At 36.6% G+C, this 23,189-nt stretch overlaps 1 protein-coding gene across 1 annotated transcript; it reads right to left on the minus strand.

Annotated features, from left to right (window-relative positions):
* Positions 1–643: 643 nt before the first annotated feature.
* On the minus strand, positions 644–22,465 carry GLY3 (glyoxalase II 3). The gene is made up of 9 exons (XM_086420443.1): positions 22,065–22,465; positions 14,741–14,869; positions 14,459–14,566; positions 2,494–2,628; positions 2,113–2,154; positions 1,949–2,008; positions 1,706–1,759; positions 1,009–1,033; positions 644–900 (listed from the first exon to the last, which is right to left on the minus strand). Exons 1-9 carry the CDS (start codon positions 22,305–22,307, stop codon positions 794–796), a joined length of 903 nt encoding a protein of 300 aa, XP_086276569.1. The 5' UTR covers positions 22,308–22,465; the 3' UTR covers positions 644–793.
* Between the last annotated feature and the right edge of the window lie 724 nt (positions 22,466–23,189).

Here is a 23,189-nt window from a genome sequence, read left to right on the forward strand (position 1 = left end):
CCTTAAAATGGTAGTAAGAAAAGAGAAAGGAAATATATAAATTCTATTTTTAAAATTTATTAAGTGATCAAAAGATTGTAGACACCTCTTTTTGTATTTGCCAGACTTGCCAACTTGTCCCCCACAGCCAGCTTATTTCAAGTAGTAAGGAATATTTTCTGAAATCTAAAGGATTTTTTGACAGCCAATCCCATGTACTTGAGATCATTTTCTAAGTTATAATAATCAATATCTAAATGGAAAACATCAATTTAGGTCCAACCCAGTAGCTTCTCAGAAGAATCTCCAATTAAAGAAAATGATCAAAATGCCACTGAAAGGGTTAGAAGTTTAAAAAAATGCCTGAAAAATAATGCAATTAAAGAATGCCTCTAAGTTGATAGCTTTGCGGAAGGTTTTAAGACAATTTTCAGCTAGAGAGGATTTTACCCGATCACTCCCCGCCATCATCCTAAGACACCACTAGAATTATTCATCTATATATGTATCACTCCTGCATTTTCCACATTGGAACAATCTTAATCCTTACAAAAGCTCCTTGTAGTCCACACACACATTATCTTGGCTGAAAAGACGCTTAGATAATGATGTACCACATCCATCTATCGTATTTGTGTGAAGTATTTCTTGAAGACACATAAAATTAAGAAAAGTTGGGCAAGGTTTTATTTAGTTCTCGCTTTGGCTTAAATAGTACATATTTCTGATGAACATAATTACATGGAGACTAAGCTCAACTTATTCATCATTTTCAGAAGCAAACATAGCCTTGTTTTTTAAGGATAAAGTTAGATTAGCTTGCCTGAGATTCAACAGGCTTTCCAATTACATCTTGCAATCCACAAACCATATTTGCAGGGACTGCTACATCTATCATCTTTGGATATGGTAAGTTTAAATCTGTGAAAAAGGGAAATTAAAACTCATTAGTTATAAATTAGATTGAACACCATCGACAATAAGACGGTCAATTTATATCAGAATAAAAAATTATTGTAGTTTACTTACTTTCCATGATGTTCTTGAACGTTTCCTGCAAACACAATTCAAATATGGAAATATTAGAAAGATAAAGAATTATTCAACAAAACAAGAAAAAAAAATGAAAAAAGATCATTACTACAAAAAGATGAGCAGAAAGTATTTTCCACTAAATGGCTGTATTCATTTTTCTGCATCAAACTCTAGAAGCTAATAATCCTAGAAACATGTATTTGCATCTCTTTTTGTCAAATTTTCTATATAGTTTCAGAAGTCCACCCGCATCTTTTCAAACAAGAGAACTAGAGTGATTTCCTCATTTGGAAACTCCAGCTTCAATTGATCCACGTGCTTTGATGTATTGTAATGTGGACCCCCGATTTGATAATACATTGATACAATCCGGGTGTGTTTGTTTTCTGGGAAAATATGAATATGCCCACATTTGTTTGTGTTTTCCAGAGAAATTGATTGTTCCTTAGGCACACAATTCTCCTGTGATTGCGTAAATATTTTCCTAAATTGCCCCCCTTAAGAAAATTTGAGGCTTTACAGCTGCCCAACTCCAAACAATTCTCTGCTGGAATCAAAATTTCCATGTGCAAATAAGTGCAATTCAATTCCATAAGAAAATCATCTGCTTGGCAAACTAAAATAAATTTTGTTGCCAAATGGGGAAACAAAGTTCTTAACAAACTAAAGGACAGTTTGGGTCAAGAAGCACCTCATCCTTTGTCAACCGAGGATTATAGAGCATTTCCTCACCCACGGTGCTTACCTGAAATTAAAGACAGAAGTGGTGTGAGAAACTGTGTATTTATGTGTAGTAATTACATTTACACAGACCAAAGGACCATTTAGAGCTTGGACCGAGATCTCCATGTGGACTGCCACAATGGTAGGGAAATATGTAGATAATATGTAATCAAGAACCATGGGGAATTAAAGGAATTAGATTATTACTTACAGTGAAACCTTTGTAGTCATGAGCAGGATAAACCAATGTTTCCTTGGGCAATGTGAATATCTGAGCATAAGATAACGCATTATATATCTCAGAGATACATGTAAATTTGTTTTTTCTTTTATTCAGGAATACAATAATGTCTTTTTCACAGTTCATGGTCTTGCCTGTGAATGGACTGAATTGTAAAGTTGATGTGAACTTCCTCCCTGCACATGAAATATTGAGACTGAAAACTTATAGCTTCAGAAAAATTTTCTAGGAAATATATTTTGAAAAACAATTCCACAATTTTTTCTCAAGGAAAAATTTTCAAGTGATCATACATATGGCCTTGGTATCACTTGATCCTTCTCTAACAAAATTGCACAAAGAATTACAATAACAATTTAAGTCAATGTCCCTATTTGCACAACTTTATTGAACTAGAACTGTGGCTTGCGTTGTAGCTCGATTCTACCAACGTACTTTTTGTGATTTCTTTCTCATAAGAAGGAAAACCTTTCTTCAAAGTTTTAGTACCATTTAAAAGTTAAATAACACTGCACCTGAAAATCGGTTCTACCACATCCATGTATCAGTAAAGCATCACCAGTGAAAGCCATCCTTGGTTGAGGCTGACCGGGCCCATCTCCTGTAACATAGGTAACACAACCTAATGTATGACCAGGAGTAGAACGTACCTGCAAAGAATACATGATTTGTCTTGATCAGTGATGCAATATTTTTTTGGGGATGATGAAGAACAACAAGATGTTTGCCACCAAATTCAAAATGGAGCAAACTACATAATTTTTCCACAAATTTATTGGAAGATACACAGGAAAGAAAAAGTTCTCTCTATAGTTAAATGAGGTTTGTTTCCTTTTTCTTTCCGTCCTTTCTTTAACCTTTTGTAAACATTGCCATTTGGCTCTTATCAACATAGACAAGCAACGTATCATCATTAGCAAAGGCTTACCCGAAAAATTTGGGCTTGGCTTAATGGAACTATTTCCTCCATTCAATCCTAACGAAAGAACTGAAATGTGCAGATCAATTTTCCGACTAACAAGAGTATTTTAATATCTCAGCAAATAAACATTATGATCTAATGAAGGATAATATTACAAAAGCTGAGCACCCTAGCTTATGATCATGCTTTGGGCTAAAAAATTAGACAACATATAACTAATACGTAAGGGAGAATCGCCCTCTATGGTGTATGGAAAAAAAATTCGGTCTTCATGTGCTTTTCTTGTCGTTTCTTTTTTTGATAAGTAAAGATAATTTCATTAATAAAAAACGGAGGTCGAGGGGACTAGCCAAAAGAAAGAAAAACAAACCTATCAAAAGGCGAGCCACCCGCGGAAAAAAAGAAAAAGATTACTCCAACTCAATATTACAAACCCTTTCCCATCTAACTAGGAAATCTTTTCTTTTCTACAATAAAAGATAAATAAAATTAAAATATTTTATAATAATACATGCCTATGGCCAATCAACATTTGAGATTCTCAAAGACATCATGTCAGTGCCTTCGAAAAAATGACAAAATGTTGCGGTTATATCCAGTCAAGACTTTAGGGAAGATGTTGTAGGACGAGAAAATAACATTATGCTTTTGGGAGAAAAATATTGGCAATAAAAAAAGGACGGTTATATTGAATGAGCGATGGGAAGATATGAGGATATTGAGTTGGATAGGTGGAAAGACCAGGTGAAGCAAAGAAAAGCTAACGAAGCCTCAATAAAGGAGAGCAAACTGACAAAGTTTGTTTGTATGCAATAAAGACACCAAAAGACATCAATGAGGAGTGCAATGGTGTTGTCAAAGGCTCTAGAAGGATGTGTCCAATTTCTTCCTCCCTTTAAATTCTCCTATTGTTTAGAATCTATTTGTTTCAAGAACACAAAACCAAAAAACATAACCAGAATATACAACAATCTTAAAACCAAGTTTTTATATTCTGTTTCTGATTTTACACCCTGAAACATGGACTTCAAACCTGAGTATGTGAAACCTGGTCTGTTGAAAGCAAAAGCCTTTAATGGGAAATTTTACCAAAGGTGGAGCCAGAAGATACTCTTCTTCCTTGAAGCCCTAAATGTACTGTTTGTTCTCAAGAGAGAAAAACCTGCAGAAACAGATCCTAACCCTTTAAACTAGGTCAAAGTAGATGGGATTTGTAGGAACTATATTTTATCTTATCTTGTAAACACCCTATAAGACATTTACTGTGTGTATGAAACTCCTAAAGCGTTAAGGGGGGGGGCATTAGAGAAAAAGTATGTAACAGAAAAGCTAGAGTCAAAAAAATATGTACTGAGGACCTTCCTTGAATTTCTAATTGTAGATAGAAAACCGATTATGGACCAAGTGAATGAATTTCAGAATATTGTTCACGAATTAACCTATGAAGTCCTTAAATTGCCTAAACAGTTTGTAGTATCGTCCCTAATTGAGACGAAAAAGAAAGATAAGTCTCTCGAAGATCTTATCGTTCACATTAACATAGAGGACACGAGTAAACTAAGAGAAAAGAATGGTAAGGTGAAATAGTTTGTCACCAAAGCCAATCTCATAGAAAGAGACTATCAAACCCTAGGTTCAAGCCTAAGAAGAGGTTAAAAAAAGAGGGACCAAGGACAAAGAACATTGTTGGCTTCAAGAAGCCAAAGGGTAGTTGTTTCGTGTGTGGTAAACCTGATTATCATGCAACTGAATGCAGATTCAAGAAGATTGAGAAAAAATCGAAACGGAACCATGTGAATCTGATAGAGAGAGAGATGATGACACCATGGTTGCAATTCTCACAGAGGCTAGACTTGTGAAAAACTCTAAGGAGTGGGTTGTTGGCACTGGTGTTACGATGCACGTGTGTGGAAACAGAGAGATGTTTACCTCCTACAATCCTGTAGGTGACGAAGTGGTCTACTTGGGAGAGTCAAGAACATCTCAAGTTGTTGGAAAAGGCATAGTGGTCATCAAGCTTACTTCTGGGAAGATGCTAACACTCACTGATGTCCTTCATGTTCCCGTTATTAAAAGGAATCTAGTGTCTGGTCCTCTCTTGAACAAAGCTGGAATAAAACTTGTATCTGAGTCGAACAATTTTGTATTAACTAAGGGCTATTTTAGGAAAAGGGTATAGTAAGGGGGGTTTGTTTGTACTCAATGTTATGAATGAAAATGCTTCCTCTTCTACGTACCTTATTGAGTCAATTTCTTTATGCCATGCTAGACTAGGTTACACTAGTATAAAAAATTTGAAGAAATTAAAGAATTTAGGGATTTTACCTAATTTAGAAATTAAGAAATTAGAAAAGTGTGAGATTTGTGTAGAATCAAAATTTACACATAAATCACACCATAATGTATCTAAAACCAGTTCAAAACTTCCTAGTCTTATTCATAGTGACGTTAGAGACTTAAAAAGTCTCAAGTCTAGAGGAGGTAAAAAGTATTATATTACTTTTATAGATGATTATTCTAGATATATAAGAGTCTATTTTCTTCGAAGTAAAAATGAAATAGAAAATATGTTTTTGAAGTGTAAAAATGAGGTACAAAATCAATTTAATAGGAAAATCTAGAAGTTGAGATCAAACAGAGGAGGTGAATATGATTTAAATGTCTTAAGCCAATTTTGTTGTGAACAAAATAGCATTATCGATGAAGTCAGTCCTCCATACTCACCCAAATCAAATGGAATTGTAGAAAGAAAGAATAAGTCTCTCAAGGAAATGCGCCACGAACTATGTGTCCTTAGACAAGGTGCCACACACTACGAACCAAATGCCCATAGAAAAGCGCCACAAAATGAGGTTGACTCTTATTTTTCTTCATTTGAGACACGTGTAAATTAACAATGACAACTTGCAGTTGTAGTTGATGAGATTTGACATTTTATATTATTTATATATCTAGGTGAGAGAATAGAATTTTACTTTAATGGAATTGGAATTGCAGTATAAGCAATATGAAGCATCGATTTACAGAAAAGTAGAAGGGGTGTCAGATGTTGTCCCACTTTTCTAAAGGCAAATAATATGGGGGCGGTGTTTTGGGTCCTAGTGATGTTTGGGAAACTTTGACCGTTTGCCTCCCATTACATCCCCGCAATCCTCAATGTCTCGTGTATTCTAGACAAGGCATAAAGCACCATGTACCCCATATACCCTAGACAAGGTGTCGTGGGCTATGAACCTCTTACGAACATACATATACAACCACTATATGCTTCGTACATCACATCAATAATTGTTTCGAAAGGGTTTCGAGCATGTCAACTGAATAAGAATGACTTCTCTGCAAAAGCACTTCAAAACATGACGACTTATAAAATTGGCAAAACCCTGGAATGCATGCCACTCGACCACATAGAGAATAATGTACTCCTACTGCACACAAGGGACTAATGTAGATATGGGCAAGCGTGCTATCTTCGAGGCCGCCACATGTCATCGTCAGAATAGTTACATGTCATCTTTGCAGCTGCCACGTGGCGTCATGAGGAGTTCTGACCATGGGCCCACTAAGGAGATACCTTTATCCTTTTCACTATAACAAGAGCATAAAGTTGTCATTGAAAATGATCTTATTCCTCATCTCTCTCTCTTTGTAACCTCATGTATTGCAAATCATGTAATAGTTTCAGAAATAGTGGAGCGGTTCCTTGAAGCCTGGGACATAGTCCGAATTTAGACTAATCCCATGAACAAATCGTGTATTGTCATCTTTTTTCTCTTTTCCCCTCTCTTTCATTATCTTTGTACAGCACAAGCATAATCCATCATTGTAACACCTTGCCCTCATGTTGTCTTGAGCACAATAAGGTCCACACGGCCAGTTCACGAGCTTAGTAGGACCTTGGAGTCTTTGTAATCATTATCATCGAATACATATCATCGAGGGACACTGTTGGGAACGTCTTCAGTAGCAGTCAATCTTGAATAATCCTACGCCCATCTGATTGCCTTGCATCTTCAACGAACAAATCAAGATTTCCATACAAACTCCCTAAGAAAATGACCCCCACAGGGAGGATAGTTCCAGATGACATCTTGGCAGCTAAGGAAAAGATAAAGTCTTGAATCTTTTCAGAAGGATAACATTCAACCATGTGGCGGGACAACCACAACGCAATTAACGCAGTAACATTACATGGGTCGTCCCAACCGACCCCTCATGTGAAACCATCTTCAGTAGAGAATCCCTAAAAGTGGCGTATCCACCAGGCAAAGTAAACACACCTCAAGTGGTCATTCTTGGTGTGTTTGTTTAAGGGATTGATGCTTTACTTCGACGCTGCAATACTGGCTACCAATCCATCGACTAAGCGCTACTCATCCGTGGATAATGTGTCTAATTTGGAAGATTTAAAGTAACCGTGAATAGGCAGACCAAGAAGTACATGAACATCTTCCAAAGACACCCCTGCCTCTCCCCAAACACAGACGAAAGTATGACTTCGACTACTCCAACAGGACATTAACATTAATAGACCTTCGACGTCTCTCTACACTTTTAATTTTGGTGAAGTGATTAAAGCATTGACGAGTCCAATGCGATCAAATAACTCAAACTTGTGACTATTACCCAAAGTTTCGGTCACCCATCCCCCCACAAGTCGAAGGGGCGGGTATGAGAGACCAAAGTTGTTTGAGAGGCAAAAAATTCATTACGCTCAAGGGGAAAACGAATCACTGATGAGGCCGGAGGAATCACATTGTGAGCATCCCCCTCGTTAAAAAGGAACTCCCAAGAATGTTTCGAAAGAGATTTTTCGTATTGAGTAGACGCGGCACACTCAAAGAAAATGTCATTAAAACTAAGGAGGTTTCTCATGTTCTTTGAAGAGGAAGTGAAGAGCGAATGGGTGAAAAGAAACTCACCTTATATGTGGAAAGAGAGGCATGAAAGAGGTTACTTTTAGGAAGTTTGCTAAACACTTGGAGCGCTCCCAAAACTTAAGAGCACCTAATGCTTTAAATCTCAAGGCACCATGTGCACCGACCTTGGGGCGCCTGATATTAATGACACCGAGTGTCCTACCCAATAACAAATTGCTACAAAACTCTGCATAGGTGTCATGCATCACTAAGAATAGCTCCGAGTATTCGATTTCACTTAAGGCGCAGCGCCATTACTTATAAGAATTTTGTTAAAAAACGTAGAGAGTGCCCCAAACCTCAAGGAGTCATGTGCACTAACCTTGGGGGCGCCAGACACTAACGACGCCGTGTGTCGTCTCTACGGTAATAAATCACTACGGATCTAACTTAAGGCGTCGTATATCACCAAGAATGGCATCGAGTACTCAATTTCACTTAGGGCGCACAGCACCTTTAATAATAAATACCCAGGGTTTAGTTCCGATTTAAGACACCGTGCGCCGGGACAGACTTTTGCGCAGACGCTGTGAGTCAACAAAATATCACCAAGAGATTTGTTCCATTGAAGGCATCGGGAATCTCTGACAATAGCACTGAATATTCAGTGCATTGAACCATTAAGTAGGCATTGCATTATATGTACCCTACCTAAGGCATCGTGCACCGTGTGCAATCTCATTAGGCGTCGTGCATCGCAAGCAATCTCATAAAGCGTCATGTGCCGTGTGCAATCTCACTAGGCATCGTGCGTTACGACATTATATCACAAGTTTTGTCTCATTGGGTGTCGTGCGCTAATAGTTCTCTTTGTGCATGCGATGAAAGGCGCCGAACGCCGCATGCATTGCGACAGAACTAACAAGGGGACTGACGTGGCATTAGAATGCTCGCCGCATAACCACACAGGGAATAAATGTACTCATGCGATGTGCAAGGGACTATTGTAGACATGGGTAATATATTCGGCACGTGTCGATGTCACGATTCGTCATGTGACATTGTTAAAGCTACCACGTGTCGCTACCAAAACCACCACATGGCGTCTAACGAGAAAGCTAGCTACGTTATTGCGAAAAGATCAGCAACTTAACACCTCAAGCATGGTGCCCCACACAAAGCCACCTATAGGGAAAAGGCACCAAGATCTATGAGGGTTACATAAACGACTAAACACGCTGAAGAAACCGACAGAACTAATATTGGCAGACCACTAACAGGGGCCGGAGTGCGGCCCCTTGGACCTAACAAAGACGTGTCATTGTCGTTGCGTTAGGACATAACCTTACCTCAGACTTGATAGTAACAACTCGCAACAACCATGTCAGGAGGGTTGACTAGAGGAAAACCTCCCTTCTTCCACTATAAAAGGGGCTCAAGGCCACCATGGAAAGGGTTGGACCCTTACAAATAGTTATTGTAACGCTCTCCCCCCACCTCTTCTAAGCACAACGAGATTCACATGGTTGATTTACGGGTTTAGTGGAGCCTTGGAGTCTTATAATCACAATTGTCTAATATATATTAAAGTCTTTATCTGTTTCAATAGAACTCAATTTAAGAAATCGAATCTCTAAAGTTTCAAATTGGAATTACAATTTTTTAAGTCAATTTAAAATTTAAGTTTTGTCATAGAGAAGTTTGGGCAACACTCGGCTACGTAAAGATAATCTTAGTCAAATCACCATTCAAAAGGGCATTCTTCATATCGAATTGGTGAAGAGGCCATGAGTGACAGGCAGCTACAAAGATAAGGAGACGAACAATAGTAAGTTTAGCTATAGGGCAAATGTAACACCAAAATCCTTTCCAAGAGTCTATGTAAATCCCTTAACAACTAGGTGTATCCTATATTGGTCAACAGTGCTATCCGGGAGATACTTGACAGTGAAAACCCATTTACAACCAACAATCTATGCCCTAAAAGGAAGGGGTACAAGCTCCAAGGTGTATTTTTTGCAAAGCATCCATTTTAGCAGTTATGGCTCCAATCCATTGAGGATCACGCAAAGCCTCTGATACAGACCGAGGAATTCGAATAGAATCAATGGCAGTAAGATAGGCCTGATACGAAGGACAGAGTCCCTGATAGGAAACAAATTAGGTAATAGGGTAATCAGTAATGCACCCCCACTTATCTTTGCGAAGCGCAGTAGGTAAGTGAGAGTCAGATATAAAAGGAATAAGAACAAATATAAGAGATGATATACCCGATTCCAAAGAGGAGGTAGGCAAGGAGGGGGAGGGGGAGGGGGAGGGGCGAGGGTGACGAGAATAAACCTTAAGGGTCGGTGAAGTTGGAGAGAAGATTGGAAAAAACAGTACTACAGGAAACGGGTCCTACAAAAGAGATGTGGCACGAAAGTAGGGACCATTTTCAAAAAAAGTAACATCAAGAGAATGTATGACACGATGAGAAACGGGATCATAACACCTATACCCCTTTGACATAAAGAAGTAACCCAAGAAAACACACTGAATGGCTTTGTTATCTAATTTCGTGTGATTGGGAGTCATGTCCTGAACAAAACAAGTGCACCCAAAGACTCTAAGTATAATGAGGAAGAAAATGCTAACAAACCGAAAAACATGAAAAGGCACCTATCCCCCAAGGGTGCGAGATTCAAAACGCGGTTAAAAAGAAGAGTCGCAGTAAGGACTGTCATATTCGAATATAACTTAGGAACATACATCCCTAAAATAAGATAGCGGATAACGTTCATGAGATGGCCATTCTTGCATTCCTACTTTGTTCTGCTTAGGAGTGTAAGGACACGTCAACTAATGAAGCATACCATGCTCATGAAGATGGGACCAAATCCCATCAAAAATATATCCCCCCCATTATCAGACCTAAGAGATTTAATAGTGATGTTGTACTGAGTTTGAATCATTTTAAGAAAATTAACAAAGAAATGAAGCACCTCAGAATGAGAATGCATCGAATAAACCCAAGTACAAGGAAAATAGTCATTTATAAATGTAACATAATATCTATAACTATTAAAAGCAATAACAGGAGAAGGCCCCCACATATTAGAATAAACTAAATCAAATCTTATATTAAATCAATGCATGTGAGGAATATAAGAAGTACGTGTGTTTAGAAAGCTCACACGCAGAGCATTGAAACTTGTGTCCACTATAATAAATTTTTAATGCAGGAAATATAGAACATAAGTGTTGAAAATTGGCATAAAATTGGCATGTCCTAAGCGAGCATGCCATAAATCTAAAGATTGAGATGAAAAAGTAGGGCTCCAAAATGGTGGAAGCACAAAAGCCAAAACAGTAGTAGGCTGAGATCCAAATAAGTTCAAACCATCCCTCTCATACTCCTTGTCAAAAATCCTCCTCAAAGTCAAGTCCTGAAAAATACATTGAGTAGGAAAAAAGGTTACTAAGCAATTTAGAGATTTGATAATATTACTAACAGACAAAAAGTTAAAAAATAGGTGAGGAACATGAAACACAAAATCAAGAGAAAGATCAGAGGATAAAGGAATTGTACCCTTACTGTGGATAGGTTTAAGAGACTCATTAGCAAGGCAAACCTCCCTATGGAGTAGTAGGAAAAGTATAAGTAAAATGGCAAGACTCATTGGTCATGTGATCAGAGGTACCAAAATCAATTACCTATGTTAGAGGAGTAAAACCAAACTGAGTAGCATGAAATACGAAAGATGTACCTGGAGACGTGGTAATAAAGGCCACAAATGAAAATGAATGAGTATGAGCATGGATCTGATCCTGTACAATAATGGCAATCTGAGTCTGGAGTTATTGCAAATAAATAGTGCCAAAGAAAATAGGAGGATCAATAGGAGGAACTGATGATGACTCCACAGTGGCGACACGGGGAACAAGAGTAGTAAGAGATCGCAATAAATGGGGATACAGCTAAAAACATCGAGCCTTCTCATGGCCAGTCTTCTCACAATGACTACAAGTAAGACTATTCCCTTTACCACGACCACAACCTCCACGGCCACGATTCCCAGATCTCGAGCCTCCAGAGTCAGAAAAACTTGAATTGACTACTAGAGCCATCTGATCTATAGTTAGAACAAAAAGAATACCAAGGGAATGAGTAAGAGAAGGAATGATATGACGACGACGCTCATCACTATCAATAGTTGCAAATATCTCAAATAAGGAAAAGTGCCTCAAACTCAAGACATAAACCTATGAGAAATTGGTATGTTTGATGTCGATCAATTCTCTTAACCACATACTCGATTGCCTCTGCAGACAACTCAACCATAGACTCATAATGAGAAAACTCCTCCCAACAGGACTAAAGAAACTCAAAGTACTCGACTACACTTTGAGTCCCTTGGGTTGCCTAGGCAACGTTTTGATAAAACTCATAAATCCTCGAGTCATTTTTAGCATGTACATATGTCTGAGTGAGTGCTAGCCACAAAGATAACAGTCTCATGGTACATAAACATGGTATAGATGCGTTGTTCCATGAAATTAAATAGTCACCTAAGAATAGTGCAGTTATCGATCTCCCATTATTCAAATTTGGGATCAATAAGGGTTGGCCTATTAACGGTGCCCAAAAACCATCTAGATTTCCCTCTACTACCCAAATAAAGTCGCACAGACCAAGACCATGACTAGAAGTACCGACCATCTTAAAGTGCACTGGTAATACGTTGGGCTGAAGAATTTGTCCCAATAATAGCGTTGGAATCCTTGGTCGCTTGCTCCAAAGTCATTGCTGACTAGGAAAGTAACTATTTTGGCTTGAAGGAAAGTCTTCATGTAATCTCAACCTGAGATGGAGTAAACCACGAGTGCAACAGACGCAAACCACTAAATAAAACACAACCAAACAGCACTATGTGGCTGTCGCAGGCCCACAAGCAGCAGCCAAAATTGATTGCAAGCCACCAAAACTGATCCTAGGCCACACAAAAAATCAAACATTATGTTGTTGTCGCAGGGCCCCAAGCAGTCACCAAAACAGTTCAGTGGTGCTATCACAAGCCCCCAAGCAGCCACCAACATAGTCGCAAGCCACCAAATAGTTCTGTGGTGCTGTCGCAGGCCCCCAAGAAGCCACCAACACAGTCGCAAGCCACCAAATCTAATCCTACTATTGTTGTAGGTCACCAAACAGTCCTCTCTTGCTGCCGCAGATCACAAAACAGCAATCTATTGTTATTGTAAGCCATCACATTGCTGTCGCAGGCCACCACAAGCACCAAACAAATCAGTAAACCCTAGGAAACCACCAAACTGCTATCGCGGGCTAGGGATAAACCTAAATAGCATATCGTAAGGAAAAAAACCCTCTTGTAGGGTATAAACACAACACAGAAAATCGCAACATGTGAACAAAGACACAATACTTATAACATGCAATTAAGGGATCATGAATCAAAATAAAATAAAATAAAAATCCGAAGAGGAGACCTCCTAACAACGCTCTTGCTAGTTTATTAGGTATTCAACATCTGGAGGGTTGATGAGGGAAGAAGAGGAAGGAGAAGAGAAGATTCAAGGTTCCAAGAATCAAAGAGGAAAAAAAACCCAAGAAGAAGAGATCGATGGGTCTTCTAAGGCTCTGGTACCAAGAAGAATTATAAAAAGTGATTATCAAGTCTCATAATGAGAGCTTGGTAGAAATAGATATTAAATAATAAGTGAATGGACATAAATGCCTTACATAGAAAATAATAGAAAAATAAAATAAACTACATTATTTCCAATATTATGGATACGGGCTTACATTTTAGTGGAAGCCCAAATGTATTAGAAGGGTAAAGTGATGCAAATTGGTTCTCAGAATCTGGTGAATCTAAGTCCACTAGTGGTTGTATTTTCACAATAGATAGAAGGGTTGTTTCTAAAATCATTAATCTAGTAGATCGTTGGGGCCAGAGTCTATAAGAGAGGTCATTTCCTAGTGTTTGAGATACACAGAAAAATCTTTTTGATCTCTCTCTTCTTCTCTTCTCTATTGTTCTTTCTGAAACAAAATCTTGATGCTTGTACTACGATTGGTTTGATCGAGTTCGACGTAGATCTACTATTTCCGAGTGCATGATTAGTAGAGAGAGTGCTCTTGGAAAACATATGCCTAAGACCGAATGCATTGTAGATTCATTCCCAGTGGACGAAATTGGTTTGAAATTGGTTTTAAGGACAGCAGCTTCTCTGTGCCTCAATCACCGATAAGTTCTACCAAATTCTTCCTACCTTTACATTCTACTGTTGTTTAGAATCTATTTGTTTCAAGAACACAAAACCAAAAAATAGAACTAGAATATACGACAGTATTGAGGTAGCAGGGAAGGATTTAAAAGTACATACATTAGCGGAGGATATTGCCCTGGATGGCATATAATTAAGAAACAGGATTCATATAGTAGACCATGTATAAGATGACGATGATGAACCTAGTCTTGACATTTTATGAAGCATGATTATTCCAACAAGTTATAATTTACCAAACTACAAATAGACACCAAACAAGAACTAATTTGATTAGGCATGTTCTTTCCCTTTGATTCATGATGGTAAGCAGTTATAAGGCATTTAAGCATTAAAGTTGAAAATAGAGATCTAAATAGGTGGAAAGCTTATCATCTGGAAACCAAAATTTATTATCATCTACAACCCTACCTCCAGGAAAAGATTGCCAAAATGTATTTTACTTCCATGTTCAACGAAGAGATCAGCTTTTGAATTGCTGGCTTTTGAAATAATAGATTTAACTCCTGGAACCTTGCCCTACAAGAAAAAAATAACCATTCACAAAGAGATCAAAGAAGTTAAAAAGAACTCAAATCTATCATTTGGACAGACCTCTTTCAGAAATTTCATAAAGCATATCCATATGCAGTACAAAAGTTTAATTGGAAAGAACAAAAAATAAAATAAAATAACACGGAAGAAGTAGGTAACCTTTATCAAGCCAGTTCCAGTGACATGGTCAGCATGGACATGGGTGTTTATAGCGTAAATGAGCTTCAATCCTAATTCTTTAACAAGAGAAATGTCTCTATCCACAGTCTTGTCTACTGGGTCAACCAACTATAAAAAGATTGATTCAATTAGTATGCGATCCAGAATTGGTGATCACTCGAGAAATAAAAGCTAAGTAGATAAAATTTAACATAACAATTCAAACTGTGCTAAAAGAACGGGGGTAAATTACCCTTTGACCCCTGTAGTTTGGCATAATTCCATCTTGACCCCTAATGTTTTGATAATTACTTACCTCCCTTATAGTTATCTAAGAGGTTCACTTACCCCCATTCCGTCAAATTGCTGTCAACTTAATAGTTAAACTCCTCTAATAAAGACCATTTTGCCCTTTTTAAAGTGTTATTCTCTTTTATAAACAAAAATAGTGAATAAGGAGTTCAATGAATGTCTAGGCTGGAGCATTTTAATTATTGTTTTAAAATTTGTTTTTTAAATAAAATATAACATAAAATAAGAGGGTAAAAATAGTAAAATAACATCTAAATATTACTCCATCAGTGAAAAGGGAGGTAAGTGCAATTATCAAAATGTTTGGGGGGAAAATGGAATTATAGGTGGTGAAAGTGTAATTTACCCAAAAAAAATATGCTGGCGCAACATGAATTAAACTTGAAGAAGGGTTCATATGCATGAGAAAAATAATTTAGGCAGGTTACTTTTGGTTAGTCATATAGATAATCAAAGACTGCTGCTTTCACTTATCCCAAAAGTATTAGGTGTATCTAAAGGCTTATCTAGGCCCAAAGAAACACATGTGCAAAAGGGAAGTAAGGACTGTAGGATACAAGATACTTGGTTCAATGAACAATGAAGGGAAAAGGGAGCGATATCTAGAAGGGGTTCAACAAACACTTGAGCATCCCTCACTTGGATGGAATTTACGCTACACTCACATATTACAAATAACAAGGATTCGATGAATAAACTTGGTATACAAGTTTTATACCATAAATTTACTATGAATCTGCATTAGTTATACATTGTTCATAATCTATTGTATCAACATGTATCATATATTTTTGACCAAGAATAAGCAAGAAGCTTGACCAAATGGCAGTAAAGAAGCAATGGTGAACTTGATGCAGGTGCAGGGACAGAATGGGGAAAAAAAACCTTGGTATACCTTAGCTACACTCTACATCCATCCCTCGGGAGAGAACAAGTAGGCCCACTGGATAAAAGGATAAGCTGATCGCATCAGCATGAATATAATCCTCAGATATTATTTTCTAAATAATATCCTCTAGTCTAAGTAGATTTGGGATCTCCTTAAGTTTCTAGAAGTAATTATAGTGGTTCGATTGGATTTTATTTTATTTTGGATGGGTAAGCTAGACTTGAAACCACAACCTCAAAGTTGCTTTGCAATATGTTCCGCAATAATATATGAGTTGTTTTGAAGGTTAGAAGTTTATAATATTTTCTTAATGGTATTAAGATTGGGGAGCTTGTTAGTCCATTGAGAGGTCTCTAAACATGTGGGGCACAAGTAGTCCTTTTTTAGTTAAATGTTTATGACTTTGGTTTATTTATTTTATTTAGTAGAAAGTTTTCTGCATTGATTAGTCCAACAGTGAACAATGACAGAAAATTTATCATTATTCTGGTGAGTTTTGAGTGTTTTATTGGGGTTCATTGCAACTGATTGACCTAATTAAGTGTGGAACGATCCTACATATTTGGTGTCAGAGAAACCAGGAGTGCTCGATGTATGACAACCAAGTGCTAAGCCTGGATGTGTGAAATGAAAAATGGAGGGTGGACAAAATTTGATTGAAACTGTGAGATACAACAGTTAGTTTCAATAACTTTGGTGAAGGTCAAAATAAGGGGCTATATGTTATAGAACTGTGCAAAAGGAGAAGTTGCAAAGGTGGCTATGTCTACACCTTAAATACGTGTTAGCATTGGAGTAGATGTAAAACCTATTTACAAACCTAACAACAAGGGATGGTTGATGTTAGAGTGCCAAAATCCACAAAAAAGGGAAAGGAAAATATAACTAGTTTTGCTTCCAAAAGTCACTTAAATCCATTGTAATTGAATACAGTAACCCATGATCTTATGTCAGGGCAAAGGATCAAGATAGTTCGGGCTGAGATAATGTTGAGGCAATCTGGATGGTCCAAATCAGGTCACTGTGAGTCATAGCTGACATAAAGGCTGAGTCAGACAACAATATATCATTAAGTCGGACCTGTCATACATCAAGCAATTGAATAGATACTTGTGTAAAATATTTAAGGAGTTGAGGGGTGTCGTCTTTGAGGACTTCTTAGGTAGATTGGATTGAGTTTGTAGTATTTCCTCTGAGTAGTCCCAGTCCTTGTAGGTGCTTATTGTTTGGTTGTCATCTCAACCAACCTCTATATTAGGTAAATCTTAATTACAATTTTATTTATCAAAAGAGAAAAAAAATAGCAAGAATTTATATAGCCAAAACAAATAACGATTAAAAGTAAATAAATAAACAAATCACTAAGATATGATAATATCAACAGCTTCTAAAAGCCAAAGTTGAATCAAAAAAACAAAACTAAGACCTACAATAAGTTGAATCAATGTGGTAACCTTGGGTTTGTACAATCAATTAAGGTTAGGTTAGGTGGTTTTAATTTTTATTTTTTTATCGGTATGACCGTTTCTAATAAGATGAATAACTTAACGATGGTGGGAATTCATCCTAGGTCTATGATACCATCACCTGAGTTAGCAAGAATTTATATTAGCCAAAACAAATAACGATTAAAAGTAAAAAAAAAAAAAAAACAAATAACTAAGATATGATAATATCAACAGCTTCTTAAAAACAAAGTTGAATAAAAAAAAACAAAACTAGGGCCTACAATAAGTTGAATCAATATCGTAACCTTGGGTTTGCACAATCAGTTAAGTTTAGCTTAGGTGGTTTTAATTTTTATTTTTTTATTGGTACAACTATTTCTAATAAGATGAATAACTTGATGATGGAGGGAATTCATCCTAGGTCTATGATACCATGACTTTACAAACTAAGATAGCTGGCACCTTCTAAGGTCAGTTTTGGTATTGTAAAAATAAATCCAACTGGTTATGAAGTGGAATTCAAAACAATTTCAACCCAACCCATTGGAGTCCTTATAGCTATAGTCTCATACTAACTCTTGCATATAGATGAAATGTTACCAAGACCCACTATTAAAGTTATATATGCATTCGATATATAAGACGATGACGACTTAAGAAGCTTAAGCCAAGAGAAGGCATCTCACTGACTCACACAGATATTACAGAAGTTGGATAAGGGACAGTGTTCAACACATCACATTCATCATCTTCTTCTATATCAAATCTGACTATGCACCTGCAACCTACCCATATTAAAATCCAAACCCTTGCTTTTGTCTAAAAAGTTGCTAGAAGTAATCTTCCTTTTCTTCATGGATAAGACCAAAATCATCATTGCATCTCTAAAAGCTACTTATTGGGATTTGATTGCCTCAAATCCATATAAAAAAAAGGCGTTCAGATAGAATCAAATACAAAATAAGTTAAATTCATTTGCTTTTTTAGACGTGATTTTATTGGGGAATCTCTTTTGTTGAGGCAAAGCGGATTTTGTGGAGTCTCACTCCTTTTGCGGTTTGTTGGGGCATTTAGAAGGAGAGGAACATATGCATGTTTGAAGGGAAAGAGATACTTGCTCAAGACTCAAGAAATATATATATATATATATATATATATTGGTAATTATATATTTAATGAAACCAAGCAAAAGATACAAAGCTGGAGGATGAGAAATCCACCAGAAAACAAACAAAAGAAACGGAAAAAAAGATAGAAAAAGAAGTAGCCCAAAACAACACCATGAGTCGCCGGAATTACAAGGAGCAAACCTCATCCCATCTAAACATGAAATCCTCGAAGAACACTCTTTTGAAATCTACATTTAGTTTGCACCAAAAGAAGAGGAGGCCAATAATTTCCAGAATTACATCTCTTGTTAATTGCTCTTGTGGACTTGCTCAAGATATTATCGTGTCAATCATGGCTTTCTTGTTTTTTAAGGGGAATGTGTTTAAGGGGGTTTTCTCTGAGGATTTCCTTGTAAGATGGGATAAAGTCTGTAAGCTAGTTAGTACATATTTGTTTTTGGTGGTTGTTGGCCTTGGCTGCCATCTTTGCACTATTTCGTTGGTCATCTCTACCACTTTTTTTCTTTTCCAATACAATTTTTTTGCCAATCAAAATAAATAAATATGATTTTTTTTCCCATTATTTAGAGAACAAAAGAGAGGGTTCAAATTACCAATATAACTTGTTTAGTCACCATTGAGATATAGATGATGAAAATGGGGGTAGTGAGATCTGTTGAAGCTTGTGATGATTTTGGTCATCTGACACTTCAGAGGAGAGAGAAATTGGGAGTAAATAAGGGAGAGATCAGTGAAAAAGAGTGATTTATGTTATATGATTCTCTATATGCAGGGAAAACTACAATACAAAAGCTACAGAGTTGTTGGAAAACAAGCTAGTACCTGGGTAGTGATGGGTTGTTGGTGGTTCAATGGATTGGGCACGAGTTGAACAATTGGAACTCAACTTGGTTTGTTAGGGTTTAGATTGGAGCTAATTTTTTATTTTATTTTACTTTTAAATGGAAATGGGATGGTGTTAGTTAGGATGGGATCAGGTTAAGGATAGCCCCAAACACTACTAAAATTAACCTGTTTCCATCTTTATGGACCAGAAGTTCAAGAAAATAGTACCATAAAACTTTGTAAATTAAAAAAATGCTTACAAATTTTCAAAAAGAATCCTTTGGACATTAACCCCATTTGTCGTGTGTCGGGGCATTTGGTTGGAGCGGAACACTAGGGTGTTTGATGGGAAGGAGCATTCCCTGCAAGAAGTGATATTATTTATTTCGGGGTTCCTTTTCTTTTGGGTCAAGCAATTTGGGAGAGGGAGCTTTAGATGGGGGCTTTTTTGTCCTGGCTGAGTTCTGTTTGTGTGGTTCAGTTTTGGGTGGCTTTGTAGTGTTCTTTTTCCTTTTCTTTTGTGTTTTTTATCTTTTTCTGTTATGTGGCCATCTTGGCCACTTCTTCTCTTTTTATAATAATTTTTTCTTTGCTTATTAAAAGAAAACAATTCCATATACATCCATATGATTTTCAACAAATTAATTACAATTTGCTGAATGAAGTTACCAAACCCCATTGATGAATTCATAAAATATATCCTATACAACCCAATCTAGCATATGGAGAGTTTTCGCAATCATCCTCAATGGATTTTTTTTTTATTCTATCTTTGAAGTCTTGGGATCAGACTGCTGCCATTTTCCTTCTTCATTGTTAACGAATAAGAGTTTACCCACAGAAAAAGTTAATGTAAATATGTATTTTTTAGGATAACTTGATACCTTTTATATCTTCTAATGCTATCCCTTTAAAAAGTCTTCTTTTACAAGTCTTTTAAGCCTTCTTAATTTATAGTTTGCCTTTTGCTACTGCATGTTAACCTTGAGCAGTGAAAGAATCATCATTCTTAAATAACAACTGGAGTTGATTCAAACTTGTCTATCATCACCACACACAAAAAAAAGTTTGATCAAGAGAACCAATTTGGTTCCTCTCATCCCTTTTAGAAGGAGATTTCAAGTGGTAACTTGAAAGGAATGATTATGTATTATATAATTTAATGCATAATGACTGAGATAACTGTTAGAAATTTTCTATCCAATTTTGATTTATTATATTTATTTACCTAAAAGTAATTTATTTGTTTATGATTTATTTTAAAGTTTCTAAAAATTTGAAATTCAAAAAAGGTTTGTTTAAAAGTAGTTGTACCATTAAACTACTTTTGTACTTTTATAAATTTCAAATGTTTTGGAAGGAATTCAAATTTCTTTGAAAAATTTATTATTCTGGAAACTTAACTTTACACCTACATTTTTATTTTAGTCCCACATGAAATAGAAGTAAGACTCACCTTAAATTTATAAAGGACTCCTCACTTATAATATTTGTTATTTTAATAAAAAGACTTTGTTGTATGTAGTGGCGGCTCGCCACCACGTTTGCGCGCAACGTGTGAAAGGGCGATTGGGCGCTTAGGGTGCATTAGACACTTTAGAGGCACACTTTGCACTTCACACGTACGCATCTTTGCAAGGAGCATTGGGGAGCTCTTTCTTATTTGCTAAGTGTACTATCAGGATTAGATATTGACCGTTGGATAGATGATCAAGATGATTGGTGGTTCAGAGTGGTTGATCATGGTCAAGAATACAGATCAACATGGTTTGACCACACAATAACTTGTCAATAGATATGACCATGAGTCAAGTAGAGTTGAACACGAGTCAACAAGGTTTCTGCAACTGTTGGTATCGTCGCGAGGAGCATTGGGAAGCTCTTTCCAATTTTCTAAGTGTACCATCAAGGTTCGATATTGACCGTTAGATAGATGATCAAGATGATTGGTGGTTTAGAGTGGTTGATCGTGGTCAAGACTTCGGGTCAACATGGTTTAATAACGCAATGACTTATCAATAGGTATGACCATAAGTCAAATGGAGTTGACCACGGGTCAATAAGGTTTCTACAATTGTTGGTGTCCATTCTAGAAGGGTGTGATTATCTAACAAGAACCCTTAATAGTCATAGTGCCTATTCAAAGAGGCACGATCACTCTTTAAACTCAAATTTTTAAAACCCTTTTATAAACATTGAAAAATCACAGATTTCTTGCAATGTAAATTCTCTCTCTCTCTCTCTCTCTCTCTCTCTCTCTCTCTCTCTCCTATTCTTGGGCATAATATCTTAGTGTTCGTTGTATCCTAGGAACATGTTTGTTAGAACCCTTTTTTTTGCATTCTCGGTTTAATTCTGGAAGGAGGCAAATAACATTTAAAGAAATTGTAGTTAGAGCATGCCTTGAAGAACAGTCGATCTTCTTTTATTGCTTCCATATAATTTTTTCCAACAATAACTTAAACACAAAATCATTAAAAAGATCAGCCAACCCATCAAACAATACAAATTGACTAAAATCAATGATCAAAATCCTCATGAAATTTAGGGGAACAAAATCCAGCATCATTAATGACAAATTTTAACCAATAAATCACCAAAATCCACCATGTTTTCACCTATCAAAAAATATACAACAAGCAGAGAAACACTAAACAAGATCATGATATAAAAGGGAAAAAAACCGATCAGAAGGAACAGATCCAGATCAAGAACCTCACCAAAGCAGGTTTTTCAGGGTGACCGATATCAGCAAGAAGGTAAGTATACGTGGAGGACTCCTTCTCGAAGAGCTGACGGAACAAAAGCTTTGAAGATTCAGAAGAAGTGCTGCAGTGCCCCATTTGTGATCTTAGATTCGTAATCGATGTCCGAGGGACCGAGAGACGAGGAAAATCTAGGGTTTTCAAAGAGAGATTGCAGGCGTTGAAAAGAGAGGGACTAATGTGATGAAAACGAAGCATTTGTTCTTAAATAGTGGAACAAGAAGAAGAAGCCTAGAGGATTTCATCTCCTTAAGATCATCGCCATGGCCGTTTCTTTGCGGGGCACGCAGAAGCCTGAGTGTAAGCTTAGGTCAGCAATGGGAGTGTGGATTCGGTACTTCATGGCGTAGGGTAGGTCAACTTAGGTCTCCATTTGGTGAAACGTGGCATAATCTTTGCGGTTACTTGAACATTCTGTCACTATTTATCAATCGGTGGACCAATACAAGTAGAGGTGTCAATGGTTCGGTTCGGCTCATTTCCCAAGGAACTTAGAACCATAATGATTATATTAGTTCGATTTTGATTCTTGTCAATTTCTAGTCTGATTCCAAAATAAATGGTATTGAAATCAAAATTATCAAAAACACAAGTACCCATCGATTTCGATTCTCAAAAATCGAATGAGAAAAAAAAGTAATTCAAATTATTATAAAAAGAATTTTCTTTCAAAAATTTAACATATTATCAACAAAATTGTTAACTTAGTTATAATTTGTTATATTTAAGATATAAATTAATTATTTTTTTAAAAATAAATATTTATCTTTGTTAAAAGTGTGGGTTAGGCGCACGTCACGAGTTCGATTCCCCTCTTAGATTTTCTCATGATTTAATTGGGAGACTATGGCAGTGGGTTGTTATGATAGTCCTCCCCGAGATTAGTTGTGGTGCGCGTAAGTTGGACCGGAAACTCGGTTGGCAAAAAAATATTATTATTATTATTATTTAGAAGAAAAACTCATTTTAAGTTTCAATCAATAATTTATATGAAAAATTGAAGAATTTTATATAACATGCATTTATTATTTAAATAAAAATATCTAAAATCATTTATAGTATGGAAAAAATGACAAAATA

This window comes from Akebia trifoliata, chromosome 13, assembly GCF_017979445.1.
Source record: "Akebia trifoliata isolate Shusen 1 chromosome 13, ASM1797944v1, whole genome shotgun sequence".
NCBI lineage: Eukaryota > Viridiplantae > Streptophyta > Magnoliopsida > Ranunculales > Lardizabalaceae > Akebia > Akebia trifoliata.